General features: G+C 46.7%; 1 protein-coding gene across 3 annotated transcripts; it reads left to right on the top strand.

Moving 5' to 3' along the window:
* The first annotated feature begins 1,738 nt into the window (after positions 1-1,738).
* Ywhaz (tyrosine 3-monooxygenase/tryptophan 5-monooxygenase activation protein zeta) lies at positions 1,739-24,236 on the top strand. Of its 3 annotated transcripts, none has more exons than XM_057791919.1 (7): positions 1,739-1,873; positions 2,571-2,770; positions 5,127-5,431; positions 19,423-19,546; positions 20,147-20,310; positions 20,397-20,492; positions 22,264-24,236. In XM_057791919.1, the coding sequence occupies exons 3-7, from the start codon at positions 5,138-5,140 to the stop codon at positions 22,321-22,323; spliced, it is 738 nt and encodes a 245-aa protein (XP_057647902.1). In that variant the 5' UTR covers positions 1,739-1,873; positions 2,571-2,770; positions 5,127-5,137; the 3' UTR covers positions 22,324-24,236. The 3 variants fall into 3 exon arrangements, with proteins under 3 accessions (XP_057647902.1, XP_057647900.1, XP_057647903.1); XM_057791917.1 differs by having other exon boundaries at positions 1,780-2,066; XM_057791920.1 differs by lacking the exon at positions 1,739-1,873 and having other exon boundaries at positions 2,556-2,770.
* The last annotated feature ends 3,565 nt before the right edge of the window (positions 24,237-27,801 follow it).

Below are 27,801 nucleotides of genomic sequence, written 5' to 3'. Positions count from 1 at the left end.
TAGCAGTAGGCCACACCTCGCTCCAAGAGCCTAAATGGGGACCCAACTGTGGCCAACAGGAGAGGCGGCTTCAGTGAGCAGCATCTGTCTCGCTTTTCCTCTACTTGCTAGGTCTGGACAATTAGAACACAGCACTGTCTGTAGCTCAATCACTGCACTGAAGGGACTGGGAACTGTGTCCACCTTAGTGACCTAAAGATCGTCCTTCGAGATGACAAGGCAAGATTGGCCCCCTTCTGACTGCAAAGCCTTTCACACTATGCCTTGTGCAATGGAAGGGATTCAGAGGTGAGATTGTAGCCTGCCGGAAGTGCTATGCCACTGAAAAGATCCCCTTTCCCAGCGGGAGTGATGGATTTATGTGAATTTACTTGGGCTTTCTCACTCTGCTGTGTAACGTAACTCCAGAGAGATCACTAGAGCCTCCCGGGCAGGAAGAAATGGAGAAACAGTACTATCATGTATATCTTGTTAGTGTTGGGCTGACACATGCTAATCTCTGAACTTTAGACTTGCCGCTTTTAATAGCATTTCACTTTGTCACTAGCCTTTGGACATCTACCACCTCACCGTTCCCAAATATAATACAGTAACACTGCCTGGAACAACGCTAAGAAACACACACACACATACCACATTCATTCCTCAGCCCCAGATAATGTTTTTATTGCTGATGTTATTACTGCGGCTATCAAGGCACAGAAGAGACAATCGGACGGATGAAGACTGGAGTAGAGAAAACAGAACACATCAGGCTGCTAGTCAAAGTCTCCAGGAGTTCTCCGGAGTTCAAGTCCATAGGTTCTGTTTTTGCTACATGCTATTCCTTATTTTTCAAAATACCTTTCACTTGGACTGTCCATGGCAAATCTTGCCCCCTTGCACAGCCTTGTTATGCCTTTACTGAGCAGACATGTTGGTTTGAATTTGTAAAACCTAAAAGCACCTACTGATTTATTAAAACAAGCAAAGAAACCTTGTTAATGCACGTAGCAAAAGCCTAAACTAGCTACTTCCCAAAGCAAGCCTTCCTTCCATCTATGCAGACAGAAATTTCTTAACTTCCCCTGGGGTGTATATTCCATATAGACATGCATTACAGACATTAACAGCCACTGCCATTTTACAAAAGATTTAACCTAGTACTTTCTGTCAAATTTTGAGCACCTACTACAGAACTGGAAGCCTGCAAGCTTTTGAAATATTCTAAATGAGTCACTCCCTGAAAGAATCCACATGACAGCCAAAGTCAGTCGACTTCAGGAGCTTGGAGATAAAAACCTGCGTTACTTTGCTCATCTGTTTAGCACTGCTAGGAATCTACTGATGTGGAAACTCGGGGGTGGGGGGACGACACTAAACTGACCTGGTCACGGGCAACTCTTGCTCTGTCACTTCCGGGGAATTATAATTTGTAGGATAAGCTTGTGGATCAGACAATGTAGCCACCATACCGAGTTAGGGAAAGAATAGCTTGCCATGGAATCTTCTAGAGAGCTCTGGGCTGAATTTCTGAGCTCCCCCCCAGTAGTGGAGGCCTCCAGCAGGTACTCAGTAAAGGTATTTTAGCTCAGAGGAGCACATTTAAAAGGGCGCAAGGGCAGATACTTCATTTTAAGAAGGCATCCCCTTCAACTTCCGTCTACTGGGTGGAGACCTTGCGGGTTCAGGCACCTGCAATTTCCGCCCTTTTCCTTCCCCCTCTTCCGGGCCCAGGCGCCCCCGCTCCTCCTCCAGCGAGCGACCCACTCCCACTGCCAGCTGGGGCTCTAGGAACAGACACTCTCCGGAACGTGGCTTCCAGGACCTGAAAGGGACGGGGGCCAGAGGGTAGCCCGCGGGGAGCAGCTCGCTCGCTGTGTCCTCGCCCCAGGTCAGGCTCGCACCTTCTCGTCCAACCCGCCAAGCCCAGCCTTTCCCCGCTCCTTCCGGAGACCACCATTGTTCCCCGCGGCTGCCACGGTGCGGGACGCCGAGCTCGCCACTATGAAGGGCAGGGCAGTCTTTTCAGCCTCGCGCTTTTCCCAGCCTTAAAAGGTCTAAGGCCGCTTCCTGCAGCTCAGCAGGTAAAGCGAGCGGTGGGCGGGCGAGCCCGGGGAAGTCAGCGGAGGAGCCGCTCGTCCCGCTCCCGGGGACCCTGATCACAATGCCCTGGCCGCAGAGCCGCAGTCCCCCGGCCCCGCAGCCATTCCCGCCGCGGAGAGAAGGGCGGTCAAGAGGAGGGAGAGGGTGGGGGAGGGTGGGGAGATGCGAAGGTCCCGGATGTGCCTGCCAGGAGCGGTGGGGGCGGGGAGAGGCTTCCTTCCGCGGGCCGCAGGGGCGGGGAGGGAGGGAGGACGGACGGGCGGGCGGGCGGCTCGCTCGCGGGGGCGGCGGGGAGCGGGCCGAGCACGCGGGGTGGTGAAAGGCAGGGTCGGGAGCGCGGATCGGCTCGGGGACGCGCTCCCCTCCGCTCGCCTCGGGCGCGGGCGGGCGGGAGGGCGAGCGGGGCGGGGCGGGCGCGCGCCGGGGAGCGGCGGTTGCGCTGGGGCCGGGGAGCTGTGGGCACCAATCAACGGTTGCCATAGCAGCGTTTGACGTCATCGTGCGTGTGGTGCCCCTGCTGCCGGGGCTAGTGATTGGAGGAAACCCCGTGTCTGCGGAGCCGCTGTAGCCTGTGAGCAGCCAGATCAGGGACAGAGTCTCAGCCTCGCCGCCGCCACCACCGCTACCGCCGCCGCCCAGAGACTGCCGAGCCGGGTCCGTGTGCCGCCACCCACTCCGGACACAGGTGAGGAGCCTCCCGAGCTGGCCTCCGCTCCCTTCCGCCGCTCGCCCGCCGACCCGACACGGGGCTCCCTGGAGGAGGACCCGGGCGGCGGCTCGTCTCCGGGCGCCGGGCAGGCTCCCTCTGCCGCCCCCGGCCGCTTCCTTCTGCCTTGTCGGAGGCTGCTCACTGTCGCCCCATCCTGATCCCCGGGGTGGTGGGGAGGGGTGGCGGAGGAGGCGCCCACGCGTGAGATTCCCCCCTCCCCGGAGCGAGAGCGACCGCAGTCCGCCCCCGCCTGGGGCACCCTGCTTCCGCCCGCGACTGGGACTCGGGGCCGTGGCGCAGGTGAGGCCGCCCGCTCGCTCGCCCTCCCGCTCGCACCCACCCGCGGCGGCGCCTCCTCCCCGCATCCCCTTCCCCCACCGCGCGGGCGGGAGCAGCCAGGTAGCGCGCGAGGCTCTCGGGTGGGGCTCGCCCGCCGGTGACCCGGGACCCGGCCACCGTGCCCAGAAAAGGACTCTCCGTCGGGTCCGGGAGCGCGGTGGGGGAGGGGCGCGGGGTACCCCGGGATGGGTGGGTGGGAGGCGAGCATCCTCGGGAGAGCCGCGGCCCCGGTGGGGGGCTGCGCCCGTCTGGGTGGGGCAGACCCCGCCCCTCCCCCTCCGGCAGCTGTCGGGGGGCTGCGGCCGGGCGGATCCCGGCGGTGGGGGGGACCCCGGGAAGGGAGCGGGGTGTGTCGGCCGCGGTTCCGCTTGTGCGGGCGCCGCTGGCATCGGGGGGCCCCCGGGGAAGGGCGATCGGCTCTTCTCCCCACCCCCCTTCATCCGATGGGGCGGGCGCGCGGACCGCTCCTCCCCTCCCTCTGCTCGAGTGTGGGGGGGGGGTTCGCAATCGGAGGAGGTTGGGCTCCTTGACACAGTTCCGCCATGACAAAGAGAGCCGGGGACTAGCGCGGAGGCGCCGGGCTGGGCGGAGCCAAGGAGGGGAGGTGGCGGCGGAGGGCGCGGACGCGGGGACCGGCGCTTTCAGTTCGCCCCACCCGCCGGCTGCGGGCAGCCAAGGGTTAAGTGGGTGCGGCGAGCAGTCCCGCAGTCGAGGGGCGAGGCCCGGCAGCACCCGTTTTCCTGTGAGAAACCTAATCCACTTCCCCTTATACAGGGAGCTCGGCCGGGGAACGTTTGTCCTGGGCTTACATCATTTTTTTCTATTGGAAGCCGCATTAGCCAGAGACCATGTCTGATGGTAGATTTCCAGACCCCGGGAGAAGTGTGGGTTACCAAACTTTAAATAGTTAATGCTCTGACGGTGCCGTGTCTCTAATTTACCTTAGCCCAACGCTTGTTTCAGTTGAGGCTACTTCTCATTGATAACCAAAAAAAAAAGGAGTTGCTTTTTGGAAAGGTGAAGGGAAGGATGTGATAATCGCCACGGTGGGTGTCAGGGACTTCTGCGGACTTTAGCAGTGCATTCAGCTTGTGACGTTCATTAAAATTTATTTTGTGGGATCACTGATTTGACATCGTTCAAGGAAAACATGAGCAGAAATAAACTGAAATCTAGGTAATTTTAAAACGAGTGAAAGAAAACCGAGGAAACGTAGGAACAGCTAATAAATCGTGACTGCTAGAAATGAAGGGATTCTACCTCTGACTGCATTGATGACACTGATCCTCCTGTCTCCTGTGTCTTCGCTATTTCTTCATGCTCACAGTAGCGATCCGTTATGGGAGTTCGCTACATAAGTGCATATAATGAATGCCATATAAATCCAAATAAACGGATTTGGTCTTGGGGTTGGTGATCCCTATGGTTTTATATTCAAGAGATCTTAAGCGGCAATTAGTCGTGTTCTTGACAATTTTTATTCTATGATAGCTGGTAAATGTTATAAGTGTAGTAAATTGGGGTTGGGGCAAATGCTAAGTAAAATTTAATCCCTCCTGATAAGAGCAAAATAACTGAATTACATCACGGTGACATGACCCAAGCTGCTTAAGTGCTGATCAAGTTTAGTGGTATTGGGATCAAGTTGAACTTTTAACCAAGGAAAATGGGGGGGGGGTCCTTTTGTTGTTTAATTTGCTTTTTAAGAAAACAAGTTTATTGGCTACATGGCAGGGACAGCACTGCCCTAGGCTAAGGGTAGTTTTTTAGCCGCTCATGTGTCCATGGGTTTCGATCTTACCTGAAGCTGGGATCTTATGAAGAGCTTTACTAACCCACTGTTAATATGCAGAGTATGCTCATTTTGGGGTTGATTGGGGGGCAGTTCTTTCAACATTGCTAGACTTTTGAGATACTTGTATACATTTTTAGAACAGGTACAACGAGCTTCTCTAATAGTAATTTGTGAATATTCCTTTTCTTCCCTTTGCAGAATATCCAGTTATGGATAAAAATGAGCTGGTGCAGAAGGCCAAGCTGGCCGAGCAGGCTGAGCGATACGATGACATGGCAGCCTGCATGAAGTCTGTGACTGAGCAGGGAGCCGAGCTATCCAACGAGGAGAGGAATCTTCTCTCTGTTGCTTACAAAAATGTTGTAGGAGCCCGCAGGTCATCTTGGAGGGTCGTCTCGAGTATTGAGCAGAAAACGGAAGGTGCTGAGAAAAAGCAGCAAATGGCCCGGGAATACAGAGAGAAGATCGAGACGGAGCTGAGGGACATCTGCAATGATGTGCTGGTGAGAAGCCTTTGCTTTTGCTTCTGTGACGAACTTGAGTACACGCACACACCTTTAGAAATTGGCTATTGCAAATTAGAGATTGCCCACGTGGGCTAGTTGTAGATTTCTGTGAGATGAGACAAACATTCCACTTGTGGTTTGTGTTCCTGTAGTGAAGTGCTAATAGTCACGTGTGTGTGGTGAGCACAGGAATTACATCCTCGTTGTATGTAAGGAGTGTGGTAGACTCACACAGACAGGCTGCGCAGAAAGCCGGTTTGCAGGTGCTCACCTGCCTGCCCTTATGTTAAGTCATTGACAAACAATGCAAGGCAGTTATGTCTAAGTGTGTGGAATCTACTGTGTTGAAAAACTGCTTGAGCTAAGAGAATAAACATTGCATTTGTGTATATTTCCTATTTTAAAGTAATGTTCTTCTTTCTTTGATTCAGAAAATTGAGATAATCTAATAGAAGACGAACCAATTAAATTTCTGGGGCAGGACCCATTTTCTGACCCAGGATAAGGTTTAGCCGTAAACCTCATGTAGGTCCTGCTGTCTGAGTCTCCTAAATGCTTACTTAGCAGCTGGCAGCTAGGATTCCTTTAAGACAGTCTTCATTGACAGAAAAGCTTGATTCCGAAATTGTACTTTTTAAAAAATAAAGATTGAATCCATTTTAAGATTAAAAAACAAAAAACAAAAAAAAAAGTGTGACACCAGGCAGTGGTGGTGCTTTAACCCCATACTTGGGGTACAGGCTGGCGGATCTCAGTGAGTTCCAGGACAGTTTTACAGAGAAACCCTGTCTTAAAAAAAAAAAAGAAAAAGAAGAAACAAAAGAAAAGGCTGTGAAATCACAGTCTTAAGTAGCTTTTTCTTTGGGTCCATTTTTATTTGTTCAAGGGATTTCATAACTGCTACTTTTCTAAAGTTGTAAAGTGCAATATTGAAGGCAAACAATTTATGTATATTAAAATTAGGAAATTAAGAGCGTTTAGAATCTGGAAAAACATCTATTTCATAATAAAAACTGTTAGGTTGTTTCTGCTTTCCTTGCTAATTTATGTGTCACTGGGTTTATTATTAAGTCCTTGTGGGCTTTGTGGGTTTTTTCCTCCCAAGTACTGGTTTCTACTTCGGTTTCAAAGGGTATATTTAACAGATGGAATTTCTCCTATAGAAAAACATTTTAAGGATAAAAGGGACATGCTACATTTATGTTCTGTGAGACTCCAGGTAGGTGTTCCAATATTTTCTTCAGCCAGAAATAGAGAAGTTCTGGAATTCTCGAGTCTTTTCCTAAGGAAAGACTAGCAGCTTCAGCTGTGTCCTCTGAGGCCGGGCGGGGCAGGTATCTGTAAAGGCCTCCTCAGGGCTATGCCTCCTTTAGGAAGGTGTGAGCTTTCACAGGGCCTAAATGAAGTTTTACCTTGAGAGCTTAATTTCTTAATGTAAGTGGCTCAGAGAATTATAAACAAGCTTTTACTTCTAGTAAACTCGAGCTCTGGTTGTAACTCACATGCAGTGAGTTTCTGGGGACGAGGACAGGAGATCAGCAGTGCTGCTGGTGTTTCAGTTGGAGAAGGCTCAGGAAATACCTCCATTAAAAGTGGACTTCTAGGTGTTAGAGGTGATGCCTTCTTAGAAATAATTTTCATATAATTCCTTCCTCCTTTCTAGTAAAATAGAGTAATATATAGCTGATACTTCTCTCAGGAAAAATAAGTACACCATTGTGCTTTATGAGTCATGGGTGTGGTTTCTCTCTGAGAAAGGTGAGCCTCTAATCTTGCTGATTCCTGCTACTGACTGGTGGGTAGCATCAGTGCTGCGCACAGCTTAGGTGCTGCTCATCACCTGCCTCGTGTTAGCTGAGGAGAAGCCTTTCTAGCTGTCAGCCACCCTTTCTGACCGTGTGCACTGTCAGACACTTCATGTGAACCACGGGAGGGGATGTGTTACCACACACAGAATTAGTCGTCAGTGTCTGTCAAACACTGGTGTTTTCCTCACATAGGATGTACTCCAACCTTTTCTTTCTTGTATTAAGTGGAATCTGCATGCAGTATTGAATCTGATGTATTCCTTTGTTTTTAGATGCTTAGTCCAAACTCTTGGTGAGAGGACCCCACACTAGAGATAATTAAGCTAGAGCCCCAGCTAGGGCAGTTTGTATAGTCATAATAAATGAGTTACTGTATACTAGAGAGACTTTAGGATGTGTTGTGATGTGGAAAAACCTAAGTTCTTTTAACAATTTAACAGTGTGGGACCTTGAGTCCTTCTAAGGAAACTGAATTCAATTCATTGGAATAGTGGGGCTGTTTTTTATCTCCAGCCCTCAGAATTACTATTTATTAGTGGAGGAAAACAAGATAAAACTAGGCAGCTTCGTGTCAGTGTGTGTCTTGGACTTTAAAACTTGCTATGTAGTCTTGGTTTTTAGCTGAAAATCTCTAGGTGACTCCTGTTGAAATTAAGGACTCAAGAATTTTTACAATGGTTGGAACCCATCTTTACTGCTTTCTAGATAGTATTTATACGACTTATTTGTGGCTTGGTGTTGTAATGATGGTGTAGGTGCTTCCCAGGAAGAAGTAGTGGAGTAATTGGGAAGCGCCTTCCTAGGGGATTGAGTCAGTTTTCTTCTTAAGGGATAGCATTCAGTGAGGGGTTTTACATAGATCGGAGTCTGAGATAAAGAGAAGATGGGGTGAAGGAAAGAGTGGGAAGGTGGTGCTGGTTTGAACAACCAGTGACTTGACCAGAACAGCACGTTACCTACCTGTTCCTTCTTCGTAAGCAGCACTAAGAGGTTAGGGTCATCTGTGAAACAGGCAGTGTGGGTGTGTGCAGAGGACGCTTGGGAAAGCACAGCAGTGGGTGGGGGAGCAAATTCAGGTGAGAGTCAGAGTGTGGAATACAGCCCTGGAAGCCACAGTCTAAAGAAGAAGGTTGACTTCTGGAACAGTGAGCCAACCCTTAGAACACATTTCTCTTTCTTTCTAGCTTCTGCGTTTGAATTGAGGTTGGAAATAAGCTGTGTTAGAGTTTTTCCTTAAGCATGGTCAGTTTATCATTGCCGTACATGATCAGCGTGTCTGTTGGAAGTGGCACTGCAGCTGCTTCCTAACTGGTAACTGATAGTCCAAGTGTGTGGTCATAGTTGGCTTTAACCGTTTGCTTTTCAAGTAAAGCAGACAGGTGTCCAGTTGCCTAGTTTTCACATGGGATCCAAACCTTTGCTTTTCCTGCATAGCTCAGTTCAGAAATAGTTTTCTTACAGGTCCCATCTTCATAAATTGTATCTTCTATAAGATAGTTAAAACTGAGAACTTAAATGTTTGATAGGCTGTCAGTTCAGAATGTTGTTTTTTTTCTAATTCTTCAGTTGTCCACGAACATCTTGCCATACTTGTCTTTCATTAGGAACTTACTGTTTAGTAATCATGGCAAGTATAATGGCGTGACTGACAGGGCTCGTTCTTGGTAAGCTTGTGACTGCTTTTAGAAACCAAGGGGCAGTGGAGTAGTTGGTAAGCCTAGCTTGTCTCTGACACTTTAGCCGAGTTTTGGGCATTGATGTTTGTGATGAAAACAATGAAACCAATTAAGTAATGCCAAATTAGTGACAGATGAAGTGAAGAACTTCTCATTTTGTACAAACAAAACCCCTTTCGATAATTTCTTCCAGAGAAGGAACTAGGAAGAGAAGTGGGCACTGATCAAATCTTGAAAGAGTATTATAATGTTATGTAGGATTGAGGATGTCAGAGGTCGTGGAAAACAAAATGACACAAGCTTTACCTGTGGGAAGTAGGCAAAAACGTGACAAGAGTTGTCTTATAAAGAAATAGGACTTGGGGAGTCAGAGGCAGACTGAGCAGCCCAGGCTCCATAGTGAAATCCATTCTCAAGAACACCCCCTCCCCAACAAAGGGGGATGCAAAGAAACTGTTGCTTTTCTCATTGCAACTTTGGGGCAGGAAAGGAGGGTTATTGGGGCTCAGCCATTTAAGGGTGTGGTCCACTATGGAGGCAGGCAAGCAAAGCCGCTAGTCTGGCCCTCATGGGATGGCGATACTGCCCACGTTGATGTAGGTCTTCCCTGTTCCGTTTAAACCTGAAAACAGTTTCACAGGAATGTCTAGAGGTGTGTCCACCATCACCAAAGCAACGCAGGGAGGAAGGAAAGGCTTTATTTGAAGACTTTCGCTGGAAGCAGAAGCTGTTGCAGAGACTGTGAGGGGATGCTGATCACTGACTTGCTCAGCCTACTGTCTTACTGTCTTAGAGAACGGTGTTCTCGACCTTCCACATGCTGCACCCCTCATGTTTCATGTTGTGGTGACCTCCACCCATTTTGTTACTACCTCAGAACTGTAATTTTGCTACCACTATGAATCAGAATGTAAATATTTGTGTTTTCCAGTGGTCTTAAGCAACTGTTGTGAAGGGGTCCTTTGCCCAAGGGGTCACAGCCCACAGACTGAGAACCACTGCTTATAGACCCTAGAATCACCAGCCTGGATACCACCACCCAGAATGGGCTGGGCCCTCCCCTGTCAACCACTAATTCAGAAAATGCGCTCCCGCTGGGTCTTAAAGTGGCATTTAGCTTATGAGAAGTTTACATAAAACTAGTTGGGACAGTTGGTCCCTTGTCAGCTTGAGACAATCATTGTTGAGCTGTAGCCTCCCTTTATGATCATGTGAATAGCAACATTGCATCATAAACATTTCAAGTTTTTAAAGTCCCACCATCTTTAAAATTCAGTCTTTTATAATCCCTAGGATTCATTCACCGTCTCTGGGGCTCCCCGAGGTGGCTCCACCCTCTCTCGTGCACACACAGCTTGTCTCTAGGCGCAGGGTGTGCCGCTCCTGTTGCTGTCTTCTCCAGAGCACTAGGGCTGCTACAGTCGGGCTGCGCTGCACCTCTCCTGGGCTCCTCACGCTCTCTGCCTCAGCTTCTCCACATGACTCCTTAAACTGCTGCTGAGGCTGCCCCTTCACCAACGGCTTCTCATTATGCCAGGCCTCAGCTGCTCTCCGTGGTTCTTTCAAAGTTAGTACCACCTAGGTGACTCTTAAACTGCCAGGTTTGGCGGCCGACTGGTCCTGCCTCAAGGACTGCCTCTGGAGCACAGCTTCCGAGGGCCCGAGTTATTCCCTAGTTATTCCCTAGTTATTCCACCCCAGTGATGGTGCTGGTCTCTCCGCACCAGCGTACCGGCACCTATTGTCCCAGTAAAGCAAAAGGTTTCCCTTAGATGGTGCTGGTCTCTTGTTAACCACAGCTGACTCTTCATCTCCAGCTAACCTGAACCACACAATCTTAATTTACAATAGCAACATACAGTGCCCCCAGTATTCTTGATGTGACGCTGGAACCTCACAAGCCAGGCCTCCACCATCTACATCTCTCAACAGTTTTCTTCCCGGCTCCCATCTCACCCAGCTTTGAACACTGGTAGCTTTTCGCTTTAAGAGTTCCAAAGTCCTTCCGCAGTTCTCCCCAAAACAACCCGGTCAGGTCTGTCACAGAAATATCCTTGTCCCGGTATCAGTTTCTGCCCTAGTTAAGGTTACTGTTGCTAGGATGAAACACCATGACCAGAAGAACTTACAGAGGGAAGGGTGCTTGGCTTACACTCCGACATTGAAGGAAGTCCACACAGGAACCATGGCAGGAACCTGGTGCGGGAGCTGATGCAGAGGCCATGGAGGGAGCTGCTTCCTGGCCTGCTTGCCGGCTTTCTTACAGAACCCATTCACCAGCCCAGGGATAGTACCACCCACAATAAACTGGACCCTCCCCCATCAATCACTAATCAGAAAAATGCCCTACAAGCTTGCCTACAGCCCATCCTTAACGAAGACATTTTTTTAGTTGAGGGTCCCTCAGATGATCTGCTTGTGTCGAGTTGGTAACATTTTTATTTTCTCCTTCTGCTCTTTAATAATAATTTATATACTCATGTTACTTATGCAGAACTAGATTTGACTGCTGGGGCATCTTTAACCTATGAAAGAGACAGGATTTTTTTCATCATGAACATAGTACATATTCTAATCTTTTGAGTGGTTAGCACATAGAGAGCATAGTCTAGAATATAGCTAGGCCTTTGTGTTATTGACAGTACTGAATATCATACATTTTAGTTCTAGAAAAGAGATGATTTGGGGCATATTTATGCTGAAATGTCAGGTATTTAGAGTCAAAGTTAAGAGTGTTCTAATGTCAAATTATAGTAAGCTTCTTGTTTCTCTTAAGATGCTTGGGATCCTACTGTGTCTTCCATCTTCGTCCCTGTAGCCTTTCTGTACTATGACAGTTTCAAGTTAAGGGAAATAGAACTCGTGTTTGCAGGGAGGGGTCTTAGGACAGCTGTCTCTGCTGCAAGTCTTCCGCTGTTGGCTTGCTCCTGCCACCTTACACCAGGCACGCTGGTTCCTATAGGACGCTCCGCTGGGCGGGCAGCCCTCTTACACACGGGATGATGTTGCTAAGTTGTAAATTTGCTGCGTTGTCAGAATTTTAATGCATTTTTCTTTTTTTGGTAGCGTTTTTTGTTTTCTTTTTTTTTTTTGGTTTTTTTTTTTTTTTTTGGTTTTTCGAGACAAGGTTTCTCTGTGGTTTTGGAGCCTGTCCTGGAACTAGCTCTTGTAGACCAGGCTGGTCTCGAACTCACAGAGATCCGCCTGCCTCTGCCTCCCAAGTGCTGGGATTAAAGGCGTGCGCCACCACCGCCCGGCTGTCAGAATTTTTATTACATTTTCAATCTCAGTTTGTGTGTGTGTGTTGTAGTAATACTTTAGGGAGTCAGGACAACTGGAATACTTCTCCCTTAAAGTCACATGATCAGGCTTGGCCTCTAGTGCTTAGAGCTGTCTCACTGACCCTCACTCATAGATTACTTTCTTAGCCAAGGCCTGGCTGTCTCTGGTTGGCCTTGGAGTCTGCAGCTGCCGCTTAAAAGCTTGTGTACACTGTACCCCATCCTTGTCTGAGCTTAATGGATAAAAACAAAATAGATCTTTTTTTAAAAAGATTTTTATTATTTTATGTGTATGGGTGTTTTTCCAGTCTACCTCTGTACCCTATGTGTGTCTGATCAAAGAGTCAAGAAGAGAGAGTTGGATCCCTTGGGACTGGAGTTATGTACTCCAGTTGTGGGTTGCCATGTGGGTGCTGGGACTGGAAGCCAAGTCCCCTTGGCCACTGAACCTTCTCTCTTTCTCTCTCTCTCTCTCTCTGGCCACTGACAAGACCCATTTACTGCTATTGCTCGTCACTGACTTGGACTTGAGACTTTGTCTGTTCTCAATACTGTTAAGTACATTTCTTACTGTAATGGTTACAAAGCTTTTCCTTCTGCACATTTGTTCATCTTTGTCAAAACCCCATAAAGCCTTGTTAGCTTCAGTTGTCACTGCTCCTGAAGTTCTCAGCTGCATAGCCTGAGAGCTTCTGGTTCTTTACTCTGATTCCCTACCATCCACACCCACAGACACCCGGAGATAGACTTTGGGAAAATGGTCAGAAATCTTGGGGGTCCAGGAGGAGGGATAGGTGTTGAGTAGCTCCTCAGGCTTAGCTTCCTAGGCTGTTCTAAGTAACACTGCTTTTGTGAGAAAGACTTTCAGCTGGGAGATGGCTCAGTGGTTAAGAGCCATTGGCTGCTCTCACCATGCTCCTTTGGGTTTCTTTACTGTTGCCTTCATGGTGGCTCAGAGCTGTCTGTAATTCCAGTCCCAGGGGTTCTGAAACCTTTTTCTAGCCACTATTGGCATCAAGTGTACACATGGGGCACAGACAAACATGCAGGCAGAACATCTATATTCAAAAAAGTAAATTAAAAATACTAATAAACATGGATGCTGAGTTTACAGTGACATATGTGGGGAACATGTCACCCAGAGGCTCGGATTGAGGCTCTCTGGAATTGTTCATGCGACAGTAGAATTGACAGTTGAGATGAGCATCGCGGTTGTGTTTAAGCTTGCTGTATTTATCAGAATCGTGCTCCTTGTAGGAATGGTGTTTCCTCCAGCTGTCCGTAGTTCTCACCTGAGGGTCACCACCAGAGCTGGTTCTTTAACCTAGAACGAGGATAATGATCTGCGATTCTGCCTTAATTTCTGTGATTCTGTATACATTTCTATGGTAAGGGCCGACTAAATTGGGACAGGTTATGCAGATTTAACTGACCTACAGTTAATATTTATTGACCCATTGTGTAAACCCTACGTCCTGGAAAAAGGCTTGGCTTGTCTGGACAAAGTGGAGAGGATGTGAATAAGGCAGGGAGCTGCTCCAGCATGCTTTGAAGGAGCTGATAGGGAGCCCTGCTGCCGTGATGACTGGGGTGCCACTCACTGGGTGAGGGGAGGGGCTTGTGTAGCGTGCATGGAGCCCTGGCTCATCCTCAGCACAGCCTAATTGATACGGTGGTGCCGTGTGAGATATTTGTGCACTGCATGAAAATGCATTGCTGTGTTTAGTGTAAAAAATGCTAAACAGCCAATAGTTAGGCAGGAGGTAGAGGCTGGCTTCTTGGAGAGAGAGAACTGGGAACAAGCCATAGGCCAAGCTATCATAGTGGGTCTCTGTGTCATTATTATGAGCTGGCTGGCGGGACAGAAGGACTCGCCAGTGGTGTGTGCCTGTAGTCCTAGCGCTCATCTTAGGACTGGAAGTTGAAGAACACCTTGCACTGCATAGCTCGTTCAAGGCTAGAGAGACTGTCTCAAGGAACAATAAATAAATAAAAACCCTATGTTAGGTGCCATTCCCATAATCCCAGTACCCCAAGCAGGAAGATAACCAATTTGAGGTCAGTTTGGGCTGTATGTGATTCAGATCTTGGCTTTGAAAGTAAAACTGTAGAAGGAAATATCTGAGACAAACACTTGTGGCGGTGCTGGAAGGAAGCCGGTCGCTGCCCTGCTGTGTCGGCATGAAGACCACATGGCATGCCTGTGGTCCAGTGCTTCAAGTTGCTGAAGTGTGGAGCTGCCACAGGGTGGCTAAGACAGTGGTTCCTCTATTGTTTTCCCGGGGGCAATAGTTCCTGAACCTGATTTAGAATGCCCTATTCCCTCAGCGGCCCCCCCCCCCCCGCCATTAAAAACCGTATAAAATGTATTCTGTCAAGCCTTAAATGAGATGCCTTGGTTATTAAATTTTTGATAGGAATTAGTTTTGTGGTATTTTAGGGTGACCTTTTACCTTTTCTCAACCCAGGGGATTACTTTATCAAATCTCCTGTTTGCTTAAATAAGTTTGCTGTGTGCTTATTGTCTGAAAGTGCATTGTAGTTCGTGGTCAAAACCTTTGGTCTCTTCATTCCTGCACATCAGGCTTTTAAAGGCAGGCAATTGCTTGAGACCCTCCTCATACAACACTTGGAGTTCACCGTAGGAAGCCAGGTACTGATGGGTGGGTAGAGAGCGTATCAGCCCAGCAGCTCCTGGCACCGACTGTCCACCAACACTTTTGTGCTCTTCGCTAGTTGGTTAGGTGGAAGCTGTTGAAGTTACAGTTCAGAGGGGAGCTGAAGCCACTTTGGCCACAAGGGGGAGTAGGAGACTAAATTCAAAAACAGTGACCTGTTACAATGCATTTATGGCTTAGCTTTTTATTTTAAATTTTAAGAGAGCTAGAAATAATGGAAGTCCTGCGGGTCTACAGACTAAGACTAGAGATGTGAGCTGTGTGCTGTGCTTGGAAATCAGACTGTCTGTTCGGAGGATATTTTAGTAAAGTTAGTTTAGCTACATTTAAGTTTTAGTTTATTAGCTTTGGGGATTTTTTTTTTGGTTTTTTTTTTTTTTTTTTTTGGTGTTTTGTTATTATATATAAGATTAAAGTCTTGTGTAGCCCACACTGGCCTTGAAATCCTGGTCCTCCCGTCTCTTAAGTCTTGATACTTACACATCCAGTTTTTGTTTTTGAAATAATTCATAGCAAAATGCAGGGTGGCCTCAAACTTGGGGCAGTCTGCTCCCCAGTTCTAGGGTTATAGAAAAGAGCATCAACCCTAGCTTAGGGCTTGTTCTTATTAATGGCATTTTAGGTGGAGCACCATTGTGGTCATTAAATTTCCCATGGCCAGGCCCTGAAATACTCTCAGGACTAAGTGAGAACGTCTCTCCCAAATCTCCTATTTACAGACCCACCATTACTGTTCCGAATACTGAAATAATGAGCTCAGTGAGGAAATGAACCCAAAGTGTAAAGCAGTATTGGAAGGGAAGCGCAAAGCACACTGCTAAGCCATCTTCTAGATGCTCTCACTCCGTTCAGGGGTTTCTCTTTTAAAGGAAAGCTTCTGATCGCCTTTGTGTGAGGCGCACATAGACACAGGACGTGGGGCTGGAATCACGCTGCCAGCCTTGCCACAAAGGCCTTTATCCAATGAGCCTCTTAACTCGTGTTCTTTTTTTTCTTGAAAGTATGAGTGTTTTGCTCAATTGTATGTCTCTGCACTACATGCATACCTGGTATCCTTGAAGCCATCCCCAGAAACTGGAGTTAGAAATGGTTGTGAGCCACCATGTGGGAGCCTTGGTTCTCTGGAAGAACAGCCACTTAGAGGGTGAGCCGTCTCACTGGGCCTCCTCTCCGATGATCTTTAACCAGGAATCTAACAATTGTCCACAGACTATTCTATAGATCTTATTTATACTTAACAGATTGAACTATCATACTTACTAGATTGTTCTAGAATTCTATTCAGGGTCATATTTTATATACTTCATTTACTGTCCTTAAATTGGACCAATTTTCAATCTGCCTTTGGTGCTTTACCCCCCCCCCCTGTTTTGCAGGTTGTTCCTGGATTTGGTTTGCATTTGTAGCTCGTTTGGGACAGGAGTTGGTATTGCAGTCAGACTTAGAAGGCACGTGCTGATGTCCAGTTGCTGTGCTAACACTTTGATCTGTTTGTAAATTTTAAAAGTGTCCAATGCTTTTGGTTTGGGTTTTGGATTTTTTAAGGGTAAACTTTGTGATTACTGTTGTTAAAAGTTGTTATGTTCTAAGTGTTTTTGCTTTTAAGAAGGGGGAGTGCTCTTGAATTTCAAGGAAATGTGAGGGCTAAGGATAGAGAACATTTGGTGTATTAGAGACACGTTCTTGGGATCAAATGAGAAAGACTTGACATTAATATTGTAATCAATAAGAAGATGGGGCACAGACTTGTGTCGTAATTGTGACTTAGTGATAGTTAAAGCCAAACCTGGTGCTCCTGCTCTGACAAGCCTTCCTGCCTCGTACTGTCCACCTCTGGCCTTTGCTGCTGTTCTCGGTCTAGAAAGTAATTTTCCTAGTACCGTACGAGTGGGGTAGCTTAGTCTGCTACATTGCTGCTGCTTGTGAAAATGTTCGTTTGTGCCTACTGACACCCAACCCTTTTTCGTCTTATGAACATGTGGGTTTCCAGAGACATGGAATTTTCTCCTGGGAAAACATCCATTAGTCATCTGGCATGTCAGCCTCAGTCTCTGTTAATTGTTTAAGAGTTAAATGGCGAGCTTAGTTTATTTTATAATTATGTGAGAGATAAGACTACGGTGCTAAGGTACTAAGAATTGCTCCACTCAGAGTTGTTCTAAAGTTCTCATTTTTATTTAAATTAAGCTGCTGAAATTACACATTGTAATTCAGTCAGAATATAACGTTGAGTGTCTTAGATGCAGACAGCATGGTAGGTTTGTTGTTGAGTTCAGAGCCCGTTGTTGTAACTGAGGTGGAGGCAAAATCGCTTGAGTCCATGAGTTCCAGTCCCAGTGTGGACACCGTCAAGGTTCTAGCTTAGGAAATAGTATGTGAGAAGTTAAATGATAATTGTACCTGCTCTGAGAGAACGCGAAAACCCCAGCCTGCTCTTTTCTGTATTTTCTAGTTTATTTTAGGCTTGAATCTTGGTGTATGTGTCGTGTTCTATAGTGTAACGTTGTCTAGTCCCTTGTTGCCAAGGAGAGTGTATTTTCTTGTTTTCCTTAAACTAAGACTTCTGGAAGTAGACACTGTAGGTAAAATATAAGCACATATAAAATGAACTTGAGGAAGAATGTGGTGTTAGTATTGAAGTGTCTTAGCACAGGGAATAGTTTCCTGTCCTGAGGTGGGGTGGACGGAAATGCAGTTGCTGGCAGTGTAGCTCATGCTCTGTGAAGGGAGCAGATCTTGAAAGACACGTGTGCAGGCGCCTGTTAGTCATTTTTGCTGATGTGGTCCAGTGTTGTCATGACAGACAGTCATCGTTGCCCGCCTCTGTTTTATGTGGATGGGTGTTTTGTCTGTATACATTTGTGCACCTTGCACACTCCTGGTGTCCTTGAAGGGCAGACGAGGAAGGGTACCAAATCCCTTGACACTTAAATTACAGGTAACTAAGCCACCATGTGGGTGCTGGGAACTGCTATTTTGACACCAGCTTTTGCTGTCTAAGAAAAAAACCTGCTTACCAGACAGCAGAGCAAGGAGATGCTTTACTGCGCTCACAGACTTGAGTTAACAAAGATTGTGTCGTCCTTGGAGATAGAAAAGCCCTGGTATTGGCAGCGTTTTCTGTGAGGAGGAGTGAGAAATGCACGCGTCTGTCCGCGTGCGCAGACACCAGGCCCCAGTGCCTGCTTCTGTCCGTTGTGAATTGTAGGTGTCTCTCAGATGTTTGGGACCCGTGGTTATGTCTGGAAAAGATGGGTGGGACTTGTGCATCAGACTAGCTGCTTTTTCCGTGGGACCCTCCTTTTACTTCCGAGAACTTCAAATGGCGAGCTGTGGTTATTCAGATGGGTAGACACCGACAGTTAATGCAGTGAGTCAGTCCATCACTTCAAGGAAGATGCTGTTGTTACGGTGATAAACGAGAACCGGGAAAACTAATCTTGTGTTCCAACAATTCCTTAATGAGTGCAGAGCGGTTTGGAGACATAAACGTGAATTGCAGATACTCAGGCTTCACTATAGTATACATCCCTGTGCCTTCGTGGTCACCGTGGTCACACCACCCGCTTTCGAAGTCAGGTCTCATTACTCTGATCTATTGCACATTGTATGTGAGCAAAATTTAGGAGATTGCATCGTGTTTCACAGAAGTTCCTCTGTGTGTGTGTGTGTGTGTGTGTGTGTGTAAACCGAACTGCCTGCTTTGCCGCTTTTAAACATCCCTTTATCCTTGGTCCTTACCCTTGCCCACCTACAGTTGAGTCTTTATTGTAGCTCTCTTGAGTAGATGCCATTGGTTTTAGTCGGTTTGATAGTTGCTTGCCTCTTGTGTTAACTTCATGTTAACAGAGTGTTAACAGTCAGGGTTTAGATTTGAAAAAGACTATGTTGACTTTTAATCTCAAAACCCCAAGTTATCCTTTTGAATTCTGGAGGAGGACTCACTGTCCACTAGTCTGCTTATAGGAGATTGTCCTCATAGGGAATTGAGCTGGTCTGTTTGGGTGATGACAGGGGAGTGTTTCCTGTAGCCCAGGCTACCTCCATCAGACCACCTCAGCCTAGGTGCTTTCTGTTTAACAAGGCTGCCCTGTTGAAGGTGTTCTGTTAACCCCCAGTTCCTCAGTGCCTGTCTTGTTAAATGGCTGTAGTCTAGATTTGGTCATGCCAAGTACAGTGTGGTACTGAACGTTGGCTCCTAGTTGCGTTGGTGTATCTTGGAATTGCATTCTCCTTTTCAGTGGACAAAGCACGCTGTTGAGGCAGAGGAAACACGTCATGGTAGTCTATAACTGAGGCGGTCTCAGTTTGGGGTCCAGATGCCTCATGGCAATCCTCCTGTCCCTTGGTCGGGGGGGGGGGGCTGGCCAGGGTTATTAGAAAAATGAAGATTTTGTTTTGAAATCTTTTATATCTTAATCTATAGTGTTTGATTAAGAAATATTCTTTTTTTTTTTTACTTATTTATTTATTTTTATTCTTTGCTTTGCAAATGTCATCTTCTTACTATTTCTGGTTTTGTTTTGTTTTTTTCTCCTTCTGAAGTCTCTTTTGGAAAAGTTCTTGATCCCCAATGCTTCACAAGCCGAAAGCAAAGTCTTCTATTTGAAGATGAAGGGCGACTATTACCGCTACCTGGCTGAGGTTGCTGCTGGCGATGACAAGAAAGGTAACTGGTTGTGTGGACCCTGCCCTGGGAAGTCCACCTTCTCCCTTTTGACGGCCTAGAGCCCTGCAATAGTATTGTATAGAGCTCATTCCTTCTGCTCTAGCTTCTGCCTGCATTGGTAAACACCAGAGGTGACATGAGGAATCAGAATGAGGAAATCCTAGAAGTGCAACATAATGAGATTCCACCATCCCTCAGTATTAGTATAATGGGTATATGGGTGTTCGCTTGATGTGTCCAGTGCTGTTGGAGGTCAGCAGTGCAGTCCCATTCCCTGGGGCTGGAGTTACAGACAGTTGGGAGCTGTCATTGGGGTGTTGGGAATTGAACCCAGGTCCACTGGAAGAGAGCAGTCACTGCTCTCAGTCTCGGAGTCATCGTTCCACCCTCACCCACGCTCCAAGCTGCTTCTCTCTCAACAGTAGCCAGTGGCTGGTATGATCCAGGATACCATTTTGATTTGTTGTTTTAAATTAAATATTTGCTTAAGGTTGTTAGATTTCCTCTTTTCAGGGGGCACGTATGATGTTAAATGAAAGGTTTGGCTGAGATGAAGCTGGAGCCCGGGTGTTGAGTGCATTTTACTGTTTGATTTTCCAGGAATTGTGGACCAGTCACAGCAAGCGTACCAAGAAGCGTTTGAGATCAGCAAAAAGGAAATGCAGCCAACACACCCTATCAGACTGGGTCTGGCCCTTAACTTCTCTGTCTTCTATTATGAGATCCTGAACTCCCCAGAGAAAGCCTGCTCACTTGCAAAAACAGTACGTAGTTCACCTGTTATATGGAAGGAGATGGAGCTCTCTTCATGGCTTGGTTACTGAAGTGTGCTTTGTTGTTGCAATTTCAGGCTTTTGATGAAGCCATTGCTGAACTTGATACATTAAGTGAAGAGTCCTACAAAGACAGCACGCTAATAATGCAGTTACTGAGAGACAACTTGACAGTAAGTACTGATGGCTCTCGGTGCTGCGTGTGGCCAGAGATTCTGTACTCAGAAATACTTACAAACCTTTAAAATTACTAAATACAATGTCCCTTACACCACATGAGGAAGAAAACTACCTTACTGAAGACACATTACTGGTATTTTGAGTATTTTGGGTTGGACTTATATTCTTATAAGTTACTTGTTTCCATTTCAAGCTTTGAGTATTTTCTTTTTCATGCCAGAGTTGTGTGCTTAATCAACACAAGTAAAACTGGATCCAGGGTTCTTGGGGTAGAGAAATAAGGATTGTACGTTGCAGGCTAGCCTGGACTACATAATGACCACCTGCTTGGGGGGCTACAAAGCAGGATTTTGTCTCAAACAAAAGTAAACGGGCTGTTTGTGTTGAAGTTGGTTTTCTTTCCTTGAGTTCATGTGTTTGTGTGGCTGACTGACTGGTTTACAGGGCAGGAGCTGGGAAGCTTAGGTTCTATACCCTTGCTTCCCAAACTCTTCTGGGGAAGGTTGGAGTGACTGCATCCTGTGCGGAAGGTCCGAAGATGAGCCCGGTGCCAAAACTAACAATTCTTAATACAAATTGAGAATTTATTTCTGTGGTTTTCATTATTTAAATTGAGATTCATATAAGCTTGTGCCTTGCAGTTGACTTCTTGGGTTTCCCTTCAGATAGTATTACATTTGAAGTTTCGAGGCTTAGGTGTGTGTCAGAAAAAGGGTGGAAATGGGTTTGTATAGCCTAGTGCTTGTCTGGAGACATGCCCTGCCTTCTGTAGTCTCACTTCCTGCTCCAGTCTGCTGCCAGATGGCTAAACTTAGTAAATGCAGTTGGGGTTATCTACAAAATTGAAAGACAGAAATAAAGAAATAAGGGCTACTTTAACATTGAGGACTTGCTCTGTGTGCTGGAAGTGGAATTTAGGACCTCGTGCATCCTGGGAAAATGATTTACCACTGAGCTGTACCCCCAGCCCAAATGGAAAAAATATGTGAAATAATGAATCATTTGATTCATTCACTGATTTTTAATAATAAGAATGTTTGGAAGATGGAGATGACACTCCTTGGAAGAGTGTGTGGCCCTGAATTTAATCCTCGGTACTGTTAAAAAACATTTCCCTTTCCTTGCCAAGTATCAGTGGGACGCTGAGGCGGAGGAACACAAGTGCTAGGCCAGCCTGAGCAGCGTGTGACTGTCGGGTTTTCTTACTTTGAGGTGGGGAGGTGGTATTGAACTTACGTCTAGTTGTGGGGAGCTCCTGACCTAACACTTTGATCCATTGCAGCTGCTGTGAGTGCAGCAGTGTGTGCCTTCAGGTGGTCAGTTGGCCGCCTCCGCAGCGAGAAGTGTGCTTCATCCTGAGGCATCTCTCCTGTCTCCGATCACAGCCTTTCCAGAAACACTGAAAACCATTGACTTTAGAGTGTTGGGTTTTTAAAAAAAATTTTAGTAATTGGGGATTTACATTTGTTTTTCTCTTTGAGATTGTGGGGCGAGAGGACACTTGTGGGTAGGTGCTTCGCTCTAGGTTGTTGGGATCGGCAAGACTGTGGTTTAGGGACTAACACTGAGATTTCCCCTTCCCTTGGCGAATAGCCGCCAGTGTGAAGACAGGCGCTGTGAGTCCAGCTGTAGAGCCTGGCCACATGCCAGGACCAAGGCGCGTGTGCAAGAAAGGTTTTTTGTTTGCTTGTGTGGTTATGTTTTTTGTTTTTTTTTTTTTTTTGATCTGAAGAATGCTGAAACCCTCTTTCCCTCTCTTACCAGTTGTGGACATCGGACACCCAAGGAGACGAAGCAGAAGCAGGAGAAGGAGGGGAAAATTAACCGGCCTTCCACCCTTTGTCTGCCTCGTTCTGAAATTTACACAGTAGACCGTTTGTCATCCATGCTGTCCCACAAATAGTTTTTTGTTTACGATTTACGACAGGTTTATGTTACTTCTATTTGAATTTCTATATTTCCCATGTGGTTTTTATGTTTTAATATTAGGGGAGTAGAGCCAGTTAGCTTTAGGGAGTTACTAGTTTTCATCCTGAGGTGGCCAATGTGGGGATGTGGAATTTTTACACGAGTTATACATGTTTGGCATAGTACTTTTGGTACATTGTGGCTTCAGAAGGGCCAGTGTTAAAACTGCTTCCATGTCTAAGCAAAGAAAACTGCCTACATACTGGTTTGTACTGGTGGGGAATAAAAGGGATAATGGGTTCCAGTCATGAGTGTAGTTGTTGTGGGTACTTTAAGGTTTGGAGCACTTGTGAGGCTGTGGTACAGACAAATGTCCCTTGGATACACCTTGGGATCGTGTGTGTCTGCACGCGCACTCTTGACCACAGCCTCAGAAGTGGCTCCTGGCCAAAGGTGTGACCCAGCTTACTCTGATGAGGGCAGAAACGGTTCACATTCCATTATTTGTAAAGTTACCTGCTGTTTGCTTTCATTATTTTTGCTACACATTTTCTTTGTATTTAAATGTTTAGGCAATCTAAGAACAAATGTAAAAGTGAAGCTGCGGTAATGAATTGCTCGTGTCGGCTGCTCCGTGCCTGAGAAGCACAGCGGTAGACAGATCCCATGTATTTAACTTTTTTTTAGTTTTTTGCTTTTGTGATTTTTTTTTTCTTTTTTTGATACTTGCCTAACATGCATGTGCTGTAAAAATAGTTAACAGGGAAGTAAGTGACAGATGATGGCTAGCGTTGTTTTCGTGTCTTAGGAGATTCTCATGAGCACCCCAAGCATAATTGTTAAGAACACATGTATTAAAGTTCATGGAAGTGGAATAAAAGTTTTATGAATGGATTTTTCAACTACTTTTCTCTACAGCTTTTCATGTAAATTAGTCTTGGTTTTGAGACTTCTCTAAAGGAAATTGTCTCCTTGTTCCCTCTTGGCAGCTAATGGGCTTTAACCAATTTTGAATGCAAAACTTATCAACAACCACAGAAACGCTACTGTAACTACCTTTCTCAACCATGTTCCCTTACTTTTCCCCCTTCTTACTCCCTTTCAAAATTGAAGTGGACCTTTTATTTTTCGGGGTGCGGGGTGGGGGGATTGGCAAAGGTAATGTGTTCCATTTGAAACTATGGTCTACGGCGTTTTCTAATTTAAGAAGCCACAATGTTCTTGGCCCATTGTGACACTGGGCAGCACTAACTGTTAAGTTCTGTGCTTCCAAATCGCTGTTGGTTTTTAAGAATTTCTTAATGCTCTTGCAGCCTGCCTCTGGTGTCCAGCCCTTCATTTCTACTGTCAGGTGCACAGGATCACTTCTGTTGGCTGTCTTGGCACCCACCATTCCGACTTGTTGGCCGTGTATTTGGGGAAAGGCCGCATGATCTCTCTGGCTCCACTCAGTGTCTAAGATACCCCGCTTCCTCTGCTTGCATCCCACAGCCTCCCCTCATCCCCATTCCTACAGCCCAGCTCTCCTTGGTTGAGCTTGTGTTTATTTCCCTGGAAACCCCACCCTGAATGGTCTGTCCCGTCTCCCTTTAAAGCCCTCCCTCCACCTCTCCTCCAGTAACGATGGGGCTAAGTCACACCCAAAGCTCACACGTACCGAGTATTTCCTCACTACTTTACAGAAAACACCAAACAAAAATGCCATTTTAAAAGAGGTGTATTTTTTTTTTCTTTTAGAATGTAAGCTCCTCAAGAGCAGGGACAATGTTTTCTGTATGTTCTATTGTGCCTAGTACACTGTAAATGCTCAATAAATATTGATGATGGGAGGCAGTGAGTCTCAATGATGAGGGTGAGAAAAATCCCAAGCACTGTTCTATGGCTTATTTCATCTTATTTCATTATGATCTGATTACATTCGGAAATGCCAGCCCTTTTGGACAAATTATCCCAAATACTGCATTCAAATGAAAGTGCAGTGGGGGTGAGGGTGGGGCATGTTCTCAAGAGAAATAAACCACTTGCATTGTGGTCTCGGGATGCATCTTCAGCCACAACCCATTGACTTTGAGTTTGCCTCCGCTCCTAGGCCAAGGAGAATTAAGCTGTGGACAGCAGGATGTCATCTCATTCTGGTAAATTACAGATGGTCCCTGAGACGGGTCACATTTGCCTGTGGCTCTTCATATGCATTAGACACTGCTAAACTAGTGTGATTCTGAAATTGTGATACTTAACCTGCTACTAGTAATTGATGTTTTTTATGAATAGTGCCCAATAGATGAAGAAAGATTTGCAACCTCAAATTTTCCACCCCTTGGAATTTGAATAATAAATTTGTTTTTAACTTATTTCCCTAATTGTCCCAAATTAAGGCTTCATGTCTGTTTTGTTAATGTAACATAAAGCCAGGAAATTGTTGAACCAAGGAGTGTTTTAGTGTTTTGTGTGTGTGTGGTGCCGGAATCACACCTTTGGAAACACAAGTTGTACTGTTTGAAGGGAAGCAGCAGGTCTGGGCAGTGGCAAAAGGAAGTTTGACCTTTGGCCTTTGCAGTTGGCAGCTCTTCCTCGTGCTGCCAAGAAGGGGGAGCTCAGGGGTAAGAAAATGAAGGAGCTTGTAGGTCAGGTACTTGTCTCACACAGTAGTGAGAGTCAGTGACTGGGAAATGGCGCAGGCTCTGAAGGCTGACCCAAGGATTCAGCGGCAGGAATGTCCCGTGAGTGTGTGGATAGTATGTGGGTTAGGTTGGTGCCTTAGCCAGGGACCCACAGTTGGGTGTGGGAAGTGTGGTTTTGCGCAGGTGCAGGCTGGTCTGGAGAGCGAGCGTGGCTGCCACCTCCCCTGACCTTTGCACGGGGAAGTGACTCAGAATGGCGTAGCCGGAACTGTTGAGGGCTGGAGGACCCAGCCGTTGGGAAGGCTGTTCCTGTGTCCCTCACCACCTGACCCAGTGGAGCAGCTAGTGTGTGGTACAGAATTGAGTATATTTACACCTCATGCTCGGTGATCCCGAAGACAAATGCTTTACGGTTGAGTCAGGTTCAGAACATTTCTAGAAACCCGAGTTTGAGTACTTAGTTGTCAGTGTCCCCTTTAGGTACTCCAGCCAGCGTTGGTGGGGACCAGCTGATGCTGGTGGTCAGCAGGGCCAGGTTTATGTCGCCGTTAATGCTAGCGGAGTGGATGGTGGACAAAAATTGCTGTCGATGGCTCGGGTAATAAAGGTGCTTAGCACCAGGCCCGATGACCCCATTTCTACCCCTGGAATCCACATGGTGGAAGGAGGGAGAGAGTTTTGTATTCTGACCTCCACAAGTACACAGGCAAAGTAAGTAATTTAAACATTTAAATTACAACTCCAGCCCAGGAATCCCCTAGTTGGTCTGCCTTCTAGAAACCTGGTGTGTGTGTGTGTGTGTGTGTGTGTGTGTGTGTGTGTGTGTGTGTGTGTGTGTGTGTGTGTGTGTGTGAAGCAAGAGAGCCAGCCATGTTCATCTTCTCAGCTACTCTGTGACCGAGTTCGCAAAATCCCTAGACATCCAAATGCCTGTTGGAAGATAGGATTGCTAGCTCAGCAGCTAATGGTTCATGGACCTCTGGACCACCGGCACCTATACTCCCACACACACAAGATTAAAAATAATAAAATTAGCCAGCTGGTGGTGGCATACGCCCTTAATTCCAACACTTTGGAGGCAGAGGCAGGTGGATCTCAAGTTTTGAGTTGGAGGTCAATCTGGTCTACAGAGCGAGTTCCTGGACAGCCAGGCTACACAGAGAAACCTAGTCTTGAAAAACCATAGAAAAATCATAATCTTTTATTTCAAATGATGGTTAAAAACACTGGCTGGTTCTCCAGAGGACCCAGGTTAGAGTTCCGGGACCCACCCAGAAGCACACAACTGTAACCTGAGTTTGAGGGTCTAACTCCCTCTTCGGGTGTCTGAGGACACCAGGTACACAAACGGTGCATAGACAAGCAGGCAAAACATTCAAACTGTTTTCAACTAAAAGCTTCAGCTGACTATACATTATGAACCTCAGGAAATTTTAAATGAATATTTATTCACGTATGTGTGATCAACCTGTTTCTTCCATCCAGGGCATGAAATGCAAGCATAACGTTAATAGAGAATGCCATAGACAAGAAGCACGGAGCAGGCTAAGGCGAGGGTCACAGGTGGATAACGAGCAATCAGTAATGTTCCGCAGTTGGGGCTGTGCTGGGGGCTTCCAGATGCAAAACCAGTGATGATAGACGGGTTATGATGAATTCAGGGTCAGGCGTTGCCGTTTCCAGGAGAGAGGAAACGGAAGCTTGCGTGAGAGCTTAAAGATAGCATTGGAAGAGATAAAATGGGAGAAATAGTTACCAAGTCTGTTTAGGCAGGGAAATGAAAACACAAAACACAACGGAAACTGAAAAACTGCCAAGCTGCACCCCACTGTCCCTCTGGAGTGAAAAGTGTCCATCCATCTTCAGGGAGAAGCAGGATGGTCCTTAAGGCCCTCTGGTGGGTAGAATGGGTTTCCTGTCCCTCTGGTCCCTGAGGAAATACAGCACATTAGGTGGGCACTTGGATGAGTGAGTCCATCGTAAGGGTCTCCTCAACCGTTTGAGGAAGTGTTCGTTACAGATCACTTAGGAGATAGGTGTGTATCCTATTGCACCGGGGGAAGAGTACGACTTTTAACCTTTTCTCCCCCCTCAGCAGATTCTTGTTGGATTCTTCAAGACATCTGTACTTGGTGGACTTGGAATTTTTATTTATTTTTTAAGTCTTGCTTGAGAGAGTTGAGTACATCATCTTTAACGGTTCAGAGCAGAGCCCAGCTCTGTAAGCGGTGTATGGACAGTTTGGAAATGTTAGTCTGTAAGTCTTGGCTAGAAGGTTGAAAGGTCCGTAAAGTTGGAAATGAACTTGATGAGAGGAAGCTTTATAGTGGGAGACCTGTCCTCCCCACTACTTCTGTCTGCCCACCGGCAAACGAGGATTGCACCTTACAAGGTGGTATAGGGCTAACCTGTGTAGCGCTGGGGCTTAGGCTGGTGGGAAACTCTGAACACGGCCAGACAGCCGTGCCCCTGGTGGAATCGTTACTAAGGGGCAGCGCTTCCAGGTATGATTTGGCAAGGATGCGTGCCTGCTGGATAGGCTGGAATGGAGACAACTGACCCCTGTCTCAAAGGGGCTGCTTGGGTGGGGCATCAGGGTCTGAGAGTTAGCAGGAGCCAGTGGAGGTGGCTTCCAAAAGAGTCAGTAAAAATCAGTGAACCTGTTAGGGAAAAAGACTAAGAAGATGAGCTTTAAAAACATCTTCCAGGGGCCCAGGGAGATTGCGCTCTCTCTCTCTCTCTCTCTCTCTCTCTCTCTCTCTCTCTCTCCTCT

This window comes from Chionomys nivalis, chromosome 17, assembly GCF_950005125.1.
Source record: "Chionomys nivalis chromosome 17, mChiNiv1.1, whole genome shotgun sequence".
Lineage (NCBI taxonomy): Eukaryota > Metazoa > Chordata > Mammalia > Rodentia > Cricetidae > Chionomys > Chionomys nivalis.
The sequence above is the reverse complement of the archived record's forward strand: the minus strand, read 5'-3'. Positions and strand labels throughout refer to the sequence as shown.

Excerpts from the sequence above, each read along its gene's own strand:
- Ywhaz (XM_057791919.1), top strand. The coding sequence starts at position 5,138 with ATGGATAAAAATGAGCTGGTGCAGAAGGCCAAGCTGGCCGAGCAGGCT. Across the intron at positions 20,311-20,396 it reads CCTGCTCACTTGCAAAAACA|GCTTTTGATGAAGCCATTGC; the intron begins GTACGTAGTTCA and ends TTGCAATTTCAG. Across the intron at positions 20,493-22,263 it reads TACTGAGAGACAACTTGACA|TTGTGGACATCGGACACCCA; the intron begins GTAAGTACTGAT and ends CTCTCTTACCAG.